At 41.1% G+C, this 16,046-nt stretch overlaps 1 protein-coding gene across 1 annotated transcript in view; it reads right to left on the reverse strand.

Annotated features, from left to right (window-relative positions):
• The window catches only part of LOC106647390 (uncharacterized), a 28,840-nt gene that overhangs the window by 7,386 nt on the left and 5,408 nt on the right, over positions 1-16,046 (reverse strand). Inside the window, exons 3-6 of the mRNA XM_089590754.1 lie at positions 5,422-5,475; positions 3,721-3,957; positions 2,676-2,764; positions 2,115-2,407 (exon numbers count right to left, since the gene is read on the reverse strand). Of these exons, the coding sequence (XP_089446880.1) occupies positions 2,115-2,407; positions 2,676-2,764; positions 3,721-3,957; positions 5,422-5,475 (673 nt within the window). The remainder of the gene's footprint in view (positions 1-2,114; positions 2,408-2,675; positions 2,765-3,720; positions 3,958-5,421; positions 5,476-16,046) is intronic.

Consider the following 16,046-nt stretch of genomic DNA (forward strand, 5'->3'; position numbering starts at 1 on the left):
TAATTTCCGCATTAACTGTGCGTCGTTCGAATGAGAGTTTGTACAACAATAGCAATCATAATAGAAATAATGATAAAAGTTTTGCACTCCACCATTTCTCCCTTTTTTATAGTTTTTTTTTTTTATTTAATTTTTTTATCAACATGTGTACTTGTGAGTTAAACATTGTAATGTCTGTGTTGGAAGCCCGCAGCGATATACTCTAGCATTATAATGTACATCAGTTAATTTTTTAATGAGTAAAACAAATACTATGTACACATGTACAAACAAATGTTAGATCAACGAAAAAAGTAGAATATTAAGATTGAATAAAAAGTCTTGTCAACGTTAAGTCGTTTGGGTCGATGATTCGGTGATTGGGGGTTGTGGGGGTTGTCGGGGTTCTTGGGCGTGGGTCGTATTTATATGCAATGAGGGGTGGCGTTTGTTCATCATGGACTTTTTTTGTTTTGTTTTGTTTTTTTTTTTTTTTTTTGGTCAAATAAAAGTGGTCTCAGTCCTCCCACACGTCTTCTTCCTCTTCGTCAATTATTTTCTTTCTAGTGGGGTCCTCGTACAGCTCAGGGACGCGATCTCTCCAGCTGGTTGGCTTGGAGTATTGCTTGCCGCCTGAAACGTGGACAAAACATGCTGGGATCGTGTCGTTCGATTTTTTTTTCTTTTCTTTTCAGTTAGGCACCTATTGTTATTATTTTTTGTTTTTCTTTATTCATTGCTTACTGTTTCGATTTTTATTTATTTTTTTTATTTTCACACGCCTTGACGTACGGTTTGCAATGCCAGCCTCGCGACGAATTTTCCGTTCCTCGCTCTCTATATGTATAATGTTCACAATGGCTTACTTTTTTACTCCAGTGTCCACTTCTCTCTCTTTTTTTTTGTTTTGTTTTGTTTTTATCTTAAACTTTGATAAATCATCATAAACATTCTCAGATGGACGAAATCACGTCGTTACCATTCAAGAGGCTTAATTTTATTGTTACAGACAGGTGCCAGATAGAGACATAAGAGACACAAATAGAGATACAAACATAAGAGAGGTAGGAAAACTTGAAAACATTGAATAGTAATGCACGTTTCACATACACAAGAAAAAAACAATAAATATAAAAAACAAATTAAAGGATAGGAGGAAAAAAAAACTTCAATCACGTGTAAATTAAATGTTGAAAGGTAGATCTAGAATTAAATCAAAAAGGTAAAATTGTAAGAAAGACAAAAAAAGTGCATCACACGACGACGTCATGAGGCCGTCTTTATAATATCAATATATATTTATATTAAAAATACCTATGTGTGCGAGCTTGTGAAAAAACAGCAAAATGGACGTGTTTTGCATGTGATCAAAAAATATCGATGTAAAAACATTGTGTTTCTTCAAAAAATACATTTATTTATTCATTTGCGTGTGTCTGTGGTCCAATAAATTGTAGTATGATTTTGTATTTTTTACAATAATTTGTCTTTTTTTTTTTTTTGTGAAAATTCATTTCATTTATTAAACATTGTAACAACGAAACACGTCCATATTCAATAAATGCGAATTTTTCGGAAAACATTTTAAATTATAGTGTGTATTACAAAATACGCTATGCTTCAAGATTAAGTTACATAAAAAAATAAAAATAAAGAAAAGTTGGGTGTAGACCGGGGATTTTTCAAGTTTCGCGAAAAAAACGTTTTCGGGGGTAACACGAGCCAAGTAATTAATTACTCGATCAACCGAAAAATCTAAAAGAATGCAAATTCTATGAGACATGTGACTATGGCTTTCGAATAACTACGACCGACATTTAACTAAAAAAAATAAACGCAGCTTTTTATTTAAGTTACACGTCAGCAAGAAACACAAATCTCCTGCCCCGGTCCACCACATTGTCAAAACCTAAAAAAAAAAAAGGAAGCCGTGCCCCAGAAAGTACGAGACTGTAAAAGGTACTATCAAAATCGTATATTAGAAAAAAAAAAATAAATAAAAAAATTAATAAATACAAACAAAAAAAAAAATTTTCACGGGGCTCGAGTCGGTGACTACGACGCGGGAGGGTCGTTACTGATCGCAACAGAGGGCCGGCGTCTGTGCTCGCGGCGCTGCTCGCCGCTCGACTTACAGGCATCCTCGGCGGCCTTGCGGTTCTTCATGTAGTAGCTCATGAGTTTGACGTCGGACTTAACGTCGCCGGGCACGAGGTCGCCGACCGTGTAGTAGGAGCGCCGCTTCGACTGGGGCCTGCCCCCTGCGTATTTGATACACGCCAGGTGGCCCTCGCCTATCGAGCGCTTCTGCGGGCTCGAGTACCACGGCAGGCTCTCGATGTCCTTGCGCGCATTTTTCGCGTTGATTATGCGCCTCACGTAGTCGTCGCTGCGCAGACGCTCGGGTAGCGTGTGCTCGTCGTAATCGCTGCCGAAAGGCAATTGAGGAATGGATTTTTTTTTTTTTTTCTATTATTTCCTTCAAAAGTATTTTATAGTATTCTACTGAGGACTGTGAATTGAATTGCAAACACCCGTTTGAATTCATTATTTTTACGCGGCAATAGATAGTCAAAGGAATTTTATGCCACGTCTGACCATACCGGGATGTTTCTACTGATTTTTTTTTTTCCGTGTCAAAATATAATGTTAGCCAAATTGATGAGTTTTTGTTGACAAATAAAGTTTATTCTTACCTAATGGAGGGTCGTGGAACAAAGACGTGAATGTTGCGGAGGAGTTTAGCCGTCTTTGCGCGGATATCCTTTGCTTCGTCATCGAAATCCTAAATTAAACAACAATTGTACTAGTAGCTTGAACTGCCTTACCATTTGCTTCATTACATAAATTTTTATAAGCGTCGCAAAAATACAGTTGTACATAAAATACATGAAAGAATCAAGTGTACGGAGAGTAAAAAATATTTAGACAAAAATTGGCACATATGTTAAAAAAAACGACTAAAAATCACCATATTAAAAATTACCCGTTTACTCGAAAGTAATGCTTGCTCCGATCCGTATTCATTATTTACAGTGTTACCAAACATATAAAACCATACAGCGTAATAACTTTACTCTCAAAGCATTGTTATTATTTTTTTTTATACATGTATATAGATTATCTTGTCACAATCGTTTGTCGTAGGAACAAGTACAGGCTTTTACAGTCAAACCATTCTACCATCTAGCCAACAGATAACAACCAACTAATTACTTACTGGACAAAAAAAATTCACCTATTTAAGACCCATTAAAAAAAAAAAAAAACAAAAAAAACCATCACACTCTAATCTAACTTGTAATACTATGGTAATTAATCTACGAACAAATTTCTACGATCTACGTAAGAGGACTAAACGACAAGATCTAAAATAACTCAAAGACAGCTCATCAGCACAGCGAATAGTTACACGAGTCATCGCCTCAAAGGCTTGAGGAAGCACTTTCTCGTCTCTCAATTTCGACGTCTCGTCCCTTCCTTCTCCCCCCTGATTCTCGTCTTCGTTGTCGCTATAGTCGTCTTCTCTGTCGCGTCCCGATTGCTCACTGGCCGCCTGTACAAAGAAAGCTCAAAAAAAAAAAAAAAAAAAAAAAAAAAAGAGAAAAAAAAAAAGGAAACAAGCCAAAGAGAAGAACCAATATAAACCAATCAGCAAAATAAGGAAAGAAAAAAAAAAAGTAGCAGATAAGAGAGAAGCTAGAGGAGGCGGTGGCTGCACGTGCGTATTACAGGACTTACGGTGAACCCCTTGGAGTTAAGGTACTGCTCGACGTACGAGTTGAAGGAGGGCCTGGTGAGGTAGCGTATCCTGTTGAGCTCTGCCGCTATGATGCTGGGCCTGACTTTAGCGTGCAGCCTAATTGTCTTGACGACGGGCCAGTACGCGCCGGCGTGGTAAATCCGCACCGGCACCGTACGCACGATCGTTACGAGCTTCCGGTGCGCCGTATACGGCATGTGAGGCAACGACCTCACCTGTACACAACACACACACACATGAGGTAAACACGCACACCCACCCACGTGCGTATACATTAGCTATACATTGTTATCCTCGTTTCAGTTTATTGTTAAAACGTTTTTATTTTTTACACAATTGGCCTTTTTTTTTGTCTCATACCGATGGCGGTTTTAAGATGAATCGCGATGAAGATGGTGATGCTCGGTTATTTTCAATGATTAATATCATTATTTTGTTTTTTATTTTCTTTTTTTTTTTATTTCGTTTTTTGCTGGGTAGTCAAAAGCGGGGAATAATTAAGCTCAGCGAGGCGAAAGGCTGGCGGCGAGCGATAAAAGAGGCCGAGAGCTTTTGAGCGACGTTCCCTCGGCTTCGTCTACCCCCCTTTTTCACTTTCGCGGAATCGCGAGTGACGGGGCTTTTTTTTCAGTTCTTTCCTCGGCCCTGGGGAGCTCCGACGCGAGCTTAATTGTTTTCCTGGCCGAGTTTCTAAAACTGAAGAGATCCGCGCACCGACTCGTGTACACTTTTCGAGACTCAAAGTCGTTGAATTTCGTTCACGTACCACCGACGTCGGATCTAATGAAATCATAATCACGCGGATACGTGGAATTAAAAATTTATATAATATTCGAGAGCCCCGCGGGTAACTTGATAACCCAATGAACGCGAAAAAGAATAATGGCCGCTCTCAATTATCCAATAACGCGGAAAAGTTAAATTTAACAAATTGAGCGGTTAAAAGCACCGTTTATTAATCGACCTACGCACTGGGAGATGGTCGCGGTGGCGGCTCATTCATTACCACTGACCTAAAGACTTTCTGCCAGGGTGTGCAAAAATAACCGGTGAAGAGCCGTTCGGCCAAGAGAGCTTGCTCTTACGCAGCGACAACGAAAGGCTAATTGCGGCGTTGTTTTTTTTTTTTTTTTTTTTTTTTTCCAAGGCCCGCGAAGCACCGAAATAAATCATCCGGCGTCCCGATGTGCGCACGAAACAACGTTTCGTACACCGAAAATTTTCGTTGGTTTACCAAGCACTTTGATTAAACGTTGCTCCTATTTCAGCACTCGGCTAATCATGTATTGTTTCACGCGAAAGAGAGCGAGGGGTTGGTTATTCGCGGATTAATCGCGTTTGGATGAAAATGAAGAGAAACAGTGTCAAAAGCAGCAGGTTCAGCAGGATACGCAGCCTCTCTACAGCACTGAGGACAGTAAAAACGATGATCAGAATGACGAAGAAAAAAGAAAAAAGAAAAAAAAAAAGGACATTCGAGAGTAAATCGTGTAGGTGAGATGTATTATAGATGATGTTTAGCGGAGCTAAGAGGGTGAAGCACACACCGGCCCGACACTTCTGATCGCACGGTCGAATGAGAGTAGGTTTTTTTTGTTGATGCTGAGGAAACATTTCGAGGAGAGCAAACTCATTCGATCCGCGAGGTCGAGCCGGTAGGAGAGCGTCGCAATACTCACGTAGTATCGGAAGACGTAGGGGTCGTACAGGTAATATGGGACCCGCAGCAGCGGCTTTATTCGGTGCAATATTTATTTTCGTTTTGTATTTGTTTGCGTTGCGGTTTTATTGCAAGGGGGAAGATACACCAAGTCGTCGCAGCGGTGCCACGGTGTTGTTGTTGTTGTTGTTGTTGTTGACAAGTTGAGAGAAGAAGTGGTGGTGTGGATACAGAGGCGCGCAGAGAACAAGCGCACGGGACGCAGAACGAAGAGAAATGGAAAAAATAAAGATACTAGTTGTAATTGTGGTGTATTATTGTCAGGGGAAGGCGTGTTAGAGATGCTTTCGAGCGATGAGTGTGATTGTTATTATTTGATGCACGGGACGATACAATGAGAGGGTGGTTTTTTGATGTTCGATGTCCGGGTACTATGAAATGATATACTGTGCCCTTTAGTCCTATCTGTCGTTATCTTAAGTTTATTATTGTTATTATTATTATTATTCCGATGCTCTTTATGGATTTTTTATACATTACGAGGACTGAGGTCTAAGAGATATAAATCCGCTCTTTCTCACTCTCGAAAGGCCCAGTTCGACCTTATCTGGCGGAAGTTTAATTGGTGCCGTGCAATTTGGATTGTACAGTACTGCTGCTTCTGCTGACGATTCAACAACACGGCTCCGTTCACGTTTTCTTTTGTCCTCCGTACGAGTTCGATGTAGTTAAATATTGTTAGTGGGTGGTGACTGTGGTTTTCTTTTTTCACACTCGTACGGGTTTTGGAGGATTTTTCTCCCCCCATTGTATGTGTTACCATTATTTTTTTAAATTTACATAGGTGATGAAAAATGAAAAAAAAAAAACAAGTCGGTTTCTCGTTCTCTCACCTCAGAATTAGCAACAGATGAAAAAAAAAAAATAATAATAATAAAAAAGAAAAATTAGCGAGTACACCTCTCGAGTGTACAAAAGGACAAAGTAGAAAAAGAAAAAAAAATTTTCATAATGAAAAAAAATGAATGAGGACACATTAGAAGAAACAGGAAAATAAGTTATCGGTCTGGGAAAGGGCGGACAAAACAAACGATAGACGATATTCATAATTCGAGTACATGTATTTGAACATCGAAAAAAAATTATACATAAAAGCTCTCAATGATTATACTGCTGCTGCTGCTGCGTCACAATATTTTTCGTTTAACTTGAGCGTACAAAATGTGTACCGTGTACAGATGGACAAACGGATACCACATGCTCAAGTGAAAAATCGCCACTCGAAGCCAAAGCAATTTCGTCTCCCCCCCTCCCGAACAAGCTGATTACGCGCGCTTCTCTAAATTCTAAAACGACAGACGCCGAGTGATGGTGACAATCCTCTCATTGTCGCGCATTGCCCTTCCTCGTTAATCGCCCGATTACGCTTTCGGCTCGTGGAAATCAAAAGCCGCGCGCCGCCGAGAGCTGACGAGGAGAAGGAGGATGGGGCCGGTTATAATTGGATCGAGCGCGCGGAAGTTCAAGGTTCGACGCCTGTGTGCGTGCGATCGACGCTTTTTCATTGGCACGTTCCGAATCTAAAAGCCACCTTGTGCTTGTATGTTGTTGAAGCTTTTTTTTTTTTTTTTTTTGTTTTTTTTTGTTTATACAGTGAAAAAACAACGGGAAATAGTTATAAACTGCGCTGTACTAAATGCTTTGCGATTATTTTTTATTGTTATGGCTACTTTTTTTTTTTTTTTTTTCAACTAAAACAAAATTCTCTGCGCGTGCATAAGCCTTTTGAAAATTATGCGCGGTGTGGATGGAAAAGAAAAAGAGCAAGACGTTTCCTTTGAGCTCTGGAGCCTGCCCTCTCGACCCTTTGTTTTTTTTTTTTATTTTTTTTTTTAAGACAGCGCGTGCACTCGAGCTCTTTTTTGGGGAGATAAACGTGCCCCGTGGTCGCGTCAAAGGGGACCCTTTGGCGAGATTTTTGTAACGAGCGTTTACATTGGACTCGTGTTTCTGTGTATGTAGGTATTATTGGTTTATACTTAACATGTACACGTGGCTGGGCCATTAGTTATCGTGGAAACGCTTTGACATTCGAAAACCTCGATAAAGCGACGACGGTGGAGGAAATCGAATACCCAACGTACGCTCTCCGAGCTGTAGTTCTAGTTTCATCGGTATACCTATTTGTTGTTGGGACTCTTCCCACTTTATTTATCCGTCCGTACATTTACTCTCGTACTTTTGAGCCAATATAAAAGTAATTTCATTTTGGGACTTGCCAACAAAAGAACCCACTGATTCGTCGATGTGTTACTTTGAAATACAATAATAGATTACCAGCGGAGACGAAACATTGAAAGCGTTAAAATTTTCCTTTAGGGTCCAGGTTTGGGCTTAGCCAGTTGCGTATGAACGTAGCTTACGTGTATACAGATTCACTAATCGAGCATCGCGCGCAAAAAGGATCAACGAAAGGGAGCTGTAGAGATAGAAAAAAAAAAAAAAAAAAAAAAGAAAATTTCCATATCTTGCCACGTAGTTTTGCGCTAAAAGGTAAGCTTGCAAGCCGATGCGCGAGAGCTACGACGTGGTTATGCAACAAAAGAAAAGTGATGCGAGTAAAACAAGATTAACAGCTCTTGGGCAACACCGAGCGAAAAAACAGCGAATATCGGGGTAATCGTAGCGTCGAGTTAAACGCGGTACGAGTAGTGGCGGTAGGTGGTGCCATGGGGCAGTCTGCCGGTGGTGCGGGTCTCGTAGGACGAGTGGTAGCCCCCGGGTCCACCGGTCGAGCTACTTGTGCTGCGCTCGGTCGAGTAGGAGCCGTAGGGCCCATTGTCGCGCTTCGTCGTGCTCTCGGTGGTGTAGCTCTGGCGCTGGGTGCGCCCGTACGGGTTCCCGGCATTGGTGCTGCTGCTGTTGTTGGTGTACGAGTAGCTGTACTGCTCCTCGGCCGTTCTCAGTCCCGAGGACGGGTAGTCACGGACCACGTAGTGCCGGGGCGTCTAGACATATGGACAGAGCACACGCACACAGTTTACAAGACACGTCCTCTGCTCACCACTTTTTCTTTCTTTTTTTTTTTTTTTTTCATTCATCATCCTTCTCTCACTTATTTACATGTTTTTTTTTTTTTTTTTTTTTTTTTTTTTTTTTTTTTTTTTTCAAAGAAAGCGGGGAGTTGGGTTTTTTTTATATATACATCATGTGGTTTTGCTCTTCTTTTTTTTTTGCTCGGCTAAATTTTTGGGGCGCTCGCGTTACACGAAAGTAGGTATGCACCGTTGTCTTTTTTGCGTTTGTGAAAAAAATGCTTTGCTTGGGGGTGTGGTTGCTATTTAAGCGCTGCTAGCTCGATCGTTTTTCTTTTTCAGCTGACGCTGTTTTATACACTGTGCATTTTTTTTTTAGCTTTTGCGTTTGCTTCGTGTCTCCCCGTTGCCGTGTGCATGTTTTTTTTTTTTTTTTTTTTTTTCTCTCTTCTTGTTTTTCACATGATACATAAGTGTACGCGTGAGAGAATGTGCCCGCGTTTGTGATTTAACGGCGGGCTAAGCCATTGTTTTAGGTGTGGAATTTTTTATCTTTCCATCGCCAAGGAAGGTGTACGAAACGCGCACGCGAGAATTGTTTTTTTAAAATATTTTCCAACCGGGAGTACGGCCACTTTGATTGTTGAAAGAGACCAAGCAAACGCTTGTTTTCACATCGTAAATGCAAGCTCGTATCGTCTAATAGAGAGTGCACCGTTGCTTTCTGCAAATACTTTTTGTTTGTTTTTGTTTTAAAAGCGCGTAGATGTGTACGTGACGGCAAGCCCTCGCTCTCTTTCTCTTGTTTTAACCCAAAGGATCTGAATTTTGGATAATGTAGTTTTTTAGGATAAAAAGATTTTTCATCGGCAACTCAACCTGTGATGATCAATAAAAACTTTACCAGCAACATCTACGGATAATTGTCCATGATTATTCAAAACTCAAGTGTATATTTAAAAAAGACAGAAACGTGTACGCGCCGGAGCAAAAAAAAATAGTGGCATGTCTGACCAAACACGGCTTGTTCTACTTAATGCAGCAGAGGGGCCTTGATATTGCTCTGCGTTACAGTAGAATTGTCGCGAAATGATCCCTGTAGGTTATCTTACGTCTCAATCGACGGAAAAATACAAAACACCACACCTCAAACGGGATATCTCATAAAGTTACGTCAAGCACAAATCCCGCGATACACCGTACACGCAACCTCCGCCCGACCGTCCGCCTTCTCCTTCCCGCCAACTTATTACCCAAGCCAATCAAGTACTTGGTCATCCATTTCTTTTACGCACGTAACAAATAGAGCCCAAAGATGAAGAAGAAGAAGAAGAATAATAAGCATTCGAGTCACAATTGTTTCCTCAAACGGATAAATCCACTTGCGCTTATTCCGAAGCGAACAAAAACACCGCCCTCTTCCCGCATCTATATATGCTCATGGAGCTACGCGCTGTATCCATCTTTGGTATTAATATATAAAGATTCGACCCATTTAGTACAACTATGATAAGATATGCAAGACAGGGTAGCAAAAGATAGACACGTAAACGTTGGAAAAGAGGGTTCACGTAAATGCGGTTTATGCACGCACAAAACACGTAATACAAATAGAGAGATAAAAAGAGAGGAAATGGAGGACATGGTAAGGGAATGACGAGTATACGTATGCATGGAAGTGTGTACACGGAGCTATATATACTATCGAGAAAGAGAGTGAGAGAAAGAGGAACACGTATAATATATACTGCGTTGCAGTGGTGAGAAAACAAAGCGGAGCACAGCGTGGGGAGGAAATTAAGTGCTCTCCCTTTCATGATGCTTTGCGCACTGTGTGTGGACACAAAGTGTACCTACTTATATGAAGAGACCGCTCCGCATGGCATGAATAATCCGTTTAATGCAGTGGGCTCGGGATAACAGCCGCTGATGCATCGTTTGGCCAAGAAACAAAGTATGTGTCTACAGGTACGTGCGGGCACAAAACGCGTGGAAGCCAATATGCGAAGATATTATTAATGTCCATCTTATAGGTAGTGTTTGTATGGTATTTTATACATTACAGCATGCAATGTACTGTTGCGTGTGTGTGTGTGTATGTGCAAGTGTAAAAGCTCCCGAAGCCAATATTCTGCCAGCCAAGAGCAGAACTGTTTTCTCGCATGTATGTGTAATGTTCGACAAGGGTGACTTGCACCTACACGTAGACGCGTGCATTTCGACAACGTCCCTACACGATGCATTTATTATGCGATGTACATAATTATGCAATAATCGTTATCATCATCATTTTAATACGTTTTAATTACAGTCACAGCATTTCACACGCATATGATGTATATAAGTACATACCTACGTTCGTGCACGTAGCGCTCTATATCTGACGCTATACTCATATATACTCTCGGTGTCTCGTCCCTTTATTTATTATCATTATTAATGTTTATTGTTTATTTTAGTTGTTTGCTTTTGTGGATGTGCATGCGTACACATAGACCATGCTTTGATATTATTTACAACGGAAGGATGGTGCGCTGAGAACGATCTCGACTCCATACTAAACCGCGGCGTATCTTTTACAAAGAGTTTTTTTTTTTTTTTTTTAATGCTTTGTTTTTCTTCAAGTGCAACCAGTGGAACGATACTTGTTTCGTGTTTGAGCAGTGAATAGAAGTCACGAACACTCTTGTATCAGCGTGCGATTTTGGTGGTTGAGTCGGCAAGTTTTTTTGCGTCTCTCAACCGCCTGCAATATGAGCTTAAACAACTAGACGAATTTAGTACGAAAGTTCAGAGTGTGTTTAGCCGTACATTGTTTTTTGTTCCTCAAAAACATACCCTTTGAAAGAATTCGTCCTTGTGTTGAAAAAAATGGGATTGAAAAAATTTGGGGAAACTGCGGAAGATGGAGAAACAAGGCAGGACAGCTTTCGTCCGAGGAGTTGTAAATTCATAAACCCACGAGTAGCTGGTCGGCGTAAATGGCTTACGTGCAGCATCAGCTCTAGGCCACGGGTCTTTGATGTTTTGTTTGGCAATTTGTTGTTCGTGCATGCGGTACAGAGCGCGTCCCCACTATTGCAAGTACGGCAGGTATGCGGGGAGTTTCAAAGCACCGGGAAAGACAATTACAACGGTTGTTTGTATGGAGGACCAGACGGGACGTCGAGCTGATTGTGAGGACAGGCTGAGATTTTGCCGGACGACCATGGCTATTATTTTTTTTTGTTTGTTTGTTTTTTTTTTTTTTTTTTTTTTTTTTTTCAAACAGTTTTATGTAGGAGTGTGCATTTCATCTCAATTACAATGCGTTTTACCAACTGGATGACTCGTCGTGATGGATTTTAGTGGAGCCAGGGATCTAATTAAAACTTCCCAACAACCATGATGTGGGTATAGGAAAAAAATTTCCCCCGTGAAAATATATTTATAAATTATGCCGAGACAAAGGTATTACGTACGCGGGCCGGTAATTGGTAGAGCACGGAGTTCCGGCTCTGAAAACTCGCTTTTGTCGTCTGGCGTGGAATTTTACATTGGAGATGAAAAACAAAAGAAAAAAGAGAGAGAAACTCACTGTTATGGCCCTATTTAACTTTTTTTCTTTAATTAGCATTGAATTTACTGCAGAAAAAAAAGTGAATAAAGTTTGTATTGATACGGACGTTGTAGAGTAAAAATCTACATGCAATGGGTAGAACGAGTTTCAGAGTCGTTATACTATTCACTTGATACGGTGTAGTGATTATTGTAATTGAGATGAAATGAAAAAAAAAAAAAAAAGTTTACAGGTTGAAATAATAGTTGTGCTGCGTCACTGCGATGAAATGACTGAATGTTCGGAGATGAGGTTTGAGAAAAGACAAGAGGAATTTTTAAATAAACACTCCAAGTTCCATCCACGTTTTATTTGAGTTTGATTGTCTTACACGCAATGACAAATAACATTAATTTCAAAAGTGTGAGATTCATAATAGTATCAACTAAGCTATATTTACGTACGATCAGGGTGAGCAGTGTAAAAATTTTAAGGTATTTCACGACCTATATTATTATTATAAATTTACATTTTAGGTAAGCGCAAACGTTACACCGATGGAAAACGCGAGTTTTCTTTAAAGTGGGTTCCACTGCGGCGATGCTTTGCATATAAATAGACTTGCGAGAAAAATATGTTGAATATCTTCTTTTTCCCTCCAGCTTACTCAACGCAACCTTTGTTGTACTGTACTCGCATAATTATAGCAGCAAGAGCGAAAAAAAGCTATAACCGTGTACTTATAAAGTTGATTTCTAAAAAAAAAAGAAAAAAAAGAAAAAAAAATGGAATCAAGAGGCGTGGAAAAGTTACTCAGCCCGTTTTAATATAGAATGATTTATCGCTTGTTCAGTGGGTTACGACAAACTTGGCACTCGTGGCTTTACATTCGTGGAATCAGTCACAACATTCTCGTTTCTCTCTCTCACTTTTTGCGTTATCATACTGTACTTATTAAAAAAAAAACCATGTTTCGTTCAAACTCGCTATTTGTGCTTTAATTTTATTGCAACGTGATGTGGTAGTAGTTAAACTCGAGTAAAAATCACACGGTATTGACGATTAGAAAAAAAAAAGAAAAAAAAAAAGAGGAGCAATAGTAAAATCATTGCATTGGCACAAACACTCTATACATGTTGACGTTCGTAAAAATAGCGGAAGATGTTTCACAACAACTACGCGGAAGCCTTTTTTTATTTTTTTATTTTTAATATCAAATGACCCGTTCTTCCAAATAAACATAGCTTTTTCCCATACCCGTAGAGAAACAAATATTTTAAAACTAACTGGCACATGATGAAAAACAAAACTGGGCAATCAAAATCATTGGCGGAAGTTCGTTATGCGTTTTCACAAATATTCAATTTCACGTTGAAGCAAGGATGGAAAATAAATTTTTGGAAACGTAAAGAAAAAAAAAAAAAAAGTAAGAACCAAACCCATTGTTTCATACACATAAGTAATGAAGCTCTGTATTGTCAATAGTAAAGCAAATGTGTGTGTGTGTACATAGTGTAAGTATGTATATTACACGATATATACGGTTGAGACGCAGCATCAATTACGCAACGCACGAGGTATTATACCCTTAGGTAGACGGAAACGCGGATCATCACATGTTAGAAACGCGCGCGCACTCGATACATGTACTTCGCAACTCGTCCTCCTCCTCCTCCGTAAATGAACTATACAACTGCAGGTAGCGTCAGTCACCGCAACAACGACATGATAATATTAATAATGACACGGCCAGCCATAAAACTCCGCGGCTCTCCTTCCTCTTCCTTCGAAGCGGCAACTCTTCCTCCCCCACAAATTTAGAAGCGATACCAGCTGGGCGTGTGCAGAGCCATGAGTATCTTGGTCCTGCCGGTGGCGGGGGTGTGCGCGTGGCTCTGCTTGCCGGGTTTTCTGGCGAGCACGCCGCGCTCGTAGACGTGTCCACGTTGGGCGAGCTCCGCGGCCGCGTCCAGGCCAACCTTGCTTATGGCGCCGCCCTCGATGAGTTGCCTCGAATGGTCGTCCCTGGCGAGGTCGACGCCACGGGGCTTGCCCTTGCGCTCGGGTAGTGTGAAGTACTGGTAGAACTCCTTTTGGGGATCCTGGCGCTTGCGGCCCCACACGGTGAAGGGCTCGGCCACGAGGCTCGGCCGGGGCACAAGGGGCACCTTATCCCAGGGCACTGTGCTCTCGTGGTATTGGTGGTGCTTCTGGAACGACCGGTCGACCGGTTCCTGTTGACGCTGACCCGACATTTTCTCTCTCTCTCTCTCTCTCTCGGCTCGTTTGTTGTGACGTCCTCACCACTTCTACACCACTCCTCGACTACCGTATGAGCCACCGGTGCGTTAACGCGGCCTATCCACCGAGAGATGATCCAGAAACGGCGAGAGTGAGAGAAGCAGAAGAGCGAAATGGAGATATGACGAGAGAAGAGGAGGAGCGAGAGAGGGCCCGAGTGGGTATTCTTAGAGCTTGTGGCCTCGCGCCACTGGCGATTTCATAAAAGCGCGGACTGGATCGCCGGCCCCGCGAGCTGTATTAATATGCGTGTGTGCGTGTGCGTATAAGTATATATACACAAGAGCCGAACGAAGCGGACGGAAAAGCATACGCCTGCTCCGCTGGGAAGAGGGAAGTGTGTGATTCCCCTCCGATCGTTTGCTGTGTACCCCTTCCTTCCTTCCTTCCTTCCTTCTTTCTTTGGGCGTGAGCTCGTGCGCGCGTGTGAGAAGCTAAAATTACGTTTGGTGGAAAAAATAGCGAGCGAGTGTGGAATCTTGAGGCTTTTTTTCTGGTAAACGAGTTGGTTTTTTTGGCCGACACGGTTTCGAGATTTTTTCATTTTTTTTTTCAAGCTAACGACAGTGTGATATCAAATACTACACTCCAAGGAGACTCTTTGTCTCGGGAAGCGTAAAGTCCGAACTGCAAATATTGCCAGTAGTAATAGGCAAATTTGCTCTCTCAACAAAAAAAAAAAAACAATGTTGCCAGTAGTGTTTACAGATCATGGCCATCTAAATAAAAAATCTTGCCAGTAGTAATGATCCGATCATGGCCAGACTCTAAAAAATTTACGAGTAGTAACAGGCTGATCATGGTCAGGCGGCTGCGAAATTTTTTTACCAATAGTAATGAACCAATCATGGTCAGACGGTAGTGAAAATTTTTACCAGTAGTAACAGACCGATCATGGTCAGGCGTATATGGAATTTTTTTACCAGTAGTAAAGGATCAATTATGGTCAGACGGCTACGAATTTTTTGTTCACCAGTAGTAACGGACCAATCATGGTCAGGCACTTTAACGTAAGTAGAAGAATCTCCGTAGTAGTAATAGATGAATCATGGTCAGACGCTATAAATCACGAGTATTGAAATACGTGACGATCAAAAGCTCCAATTCCTTATAAAAATAGAAATGACTAACGGTTTGTCGTGAGAATTTGCGTATATAATACAAAACACGCAGCCCTCCTTTTTTCATTCATGACTCATGGAATTATTTCGATCGGATCGAACGGAGCGTGCGAAGTGCGGGCCAAGCGTGAAGGGCATCGCAAAAACTTGGCAGCGTTCAATGATTCTTCCCCCCCTTTCGATTCTATGAGACCAAAAAAGCTCTCTTGCCTCTCTATATCTCTCTGTTTTCCACCTCCATCCGTTTTATTCGAAAATGAAAAAATTTCTCCCCCACAAAGAACAGCGTCCGGTACACGTACACTGTCGGTCTATTCTTTTTTTTTTCTCTTTCAACAACTACGGGTATGTAAATCTCTTTTTTGGTCCATCATACGGGGCAAAACGATAGGTGCTGTTATTTTTCTTGATTAGTATGCACTGCAGCAGCCGAACATCGCTGAGAATATTTTCGACCAAAGAGCACTCAAGTGAGAGGAGGAATTTGGAAATAATAGGATCATGTGTTTGCACGCCATGCCTGTTCGTTTCTTTATTATTCTTATTGAGAGAAAAAAATGTGCAGATTTTCATTTTTCATTTTATTCTATTTTTTCACCCGACAGCTCGAGGGAAAACGAACTCGTGGTTTCACCGACGAGATCGAAGC

This window comes from Copidosoma floridanum, unplaced genomic scaffold (genome assembly GCF_036245765.1).
Source record: "Copidosoma floridanum isolate Cflo_tuat_1 unplaced genomic scaffold, Cflo_Japanese_pri ptg000013l, whole genome shotgun sequence".
Classification (NCBI taxonomy): Eukaryota; Metazoa; Arthropoda; class Insecta; order Hymenoptera; family Encyrtidae; genus Copidosoma; species Copidosoma floridanum.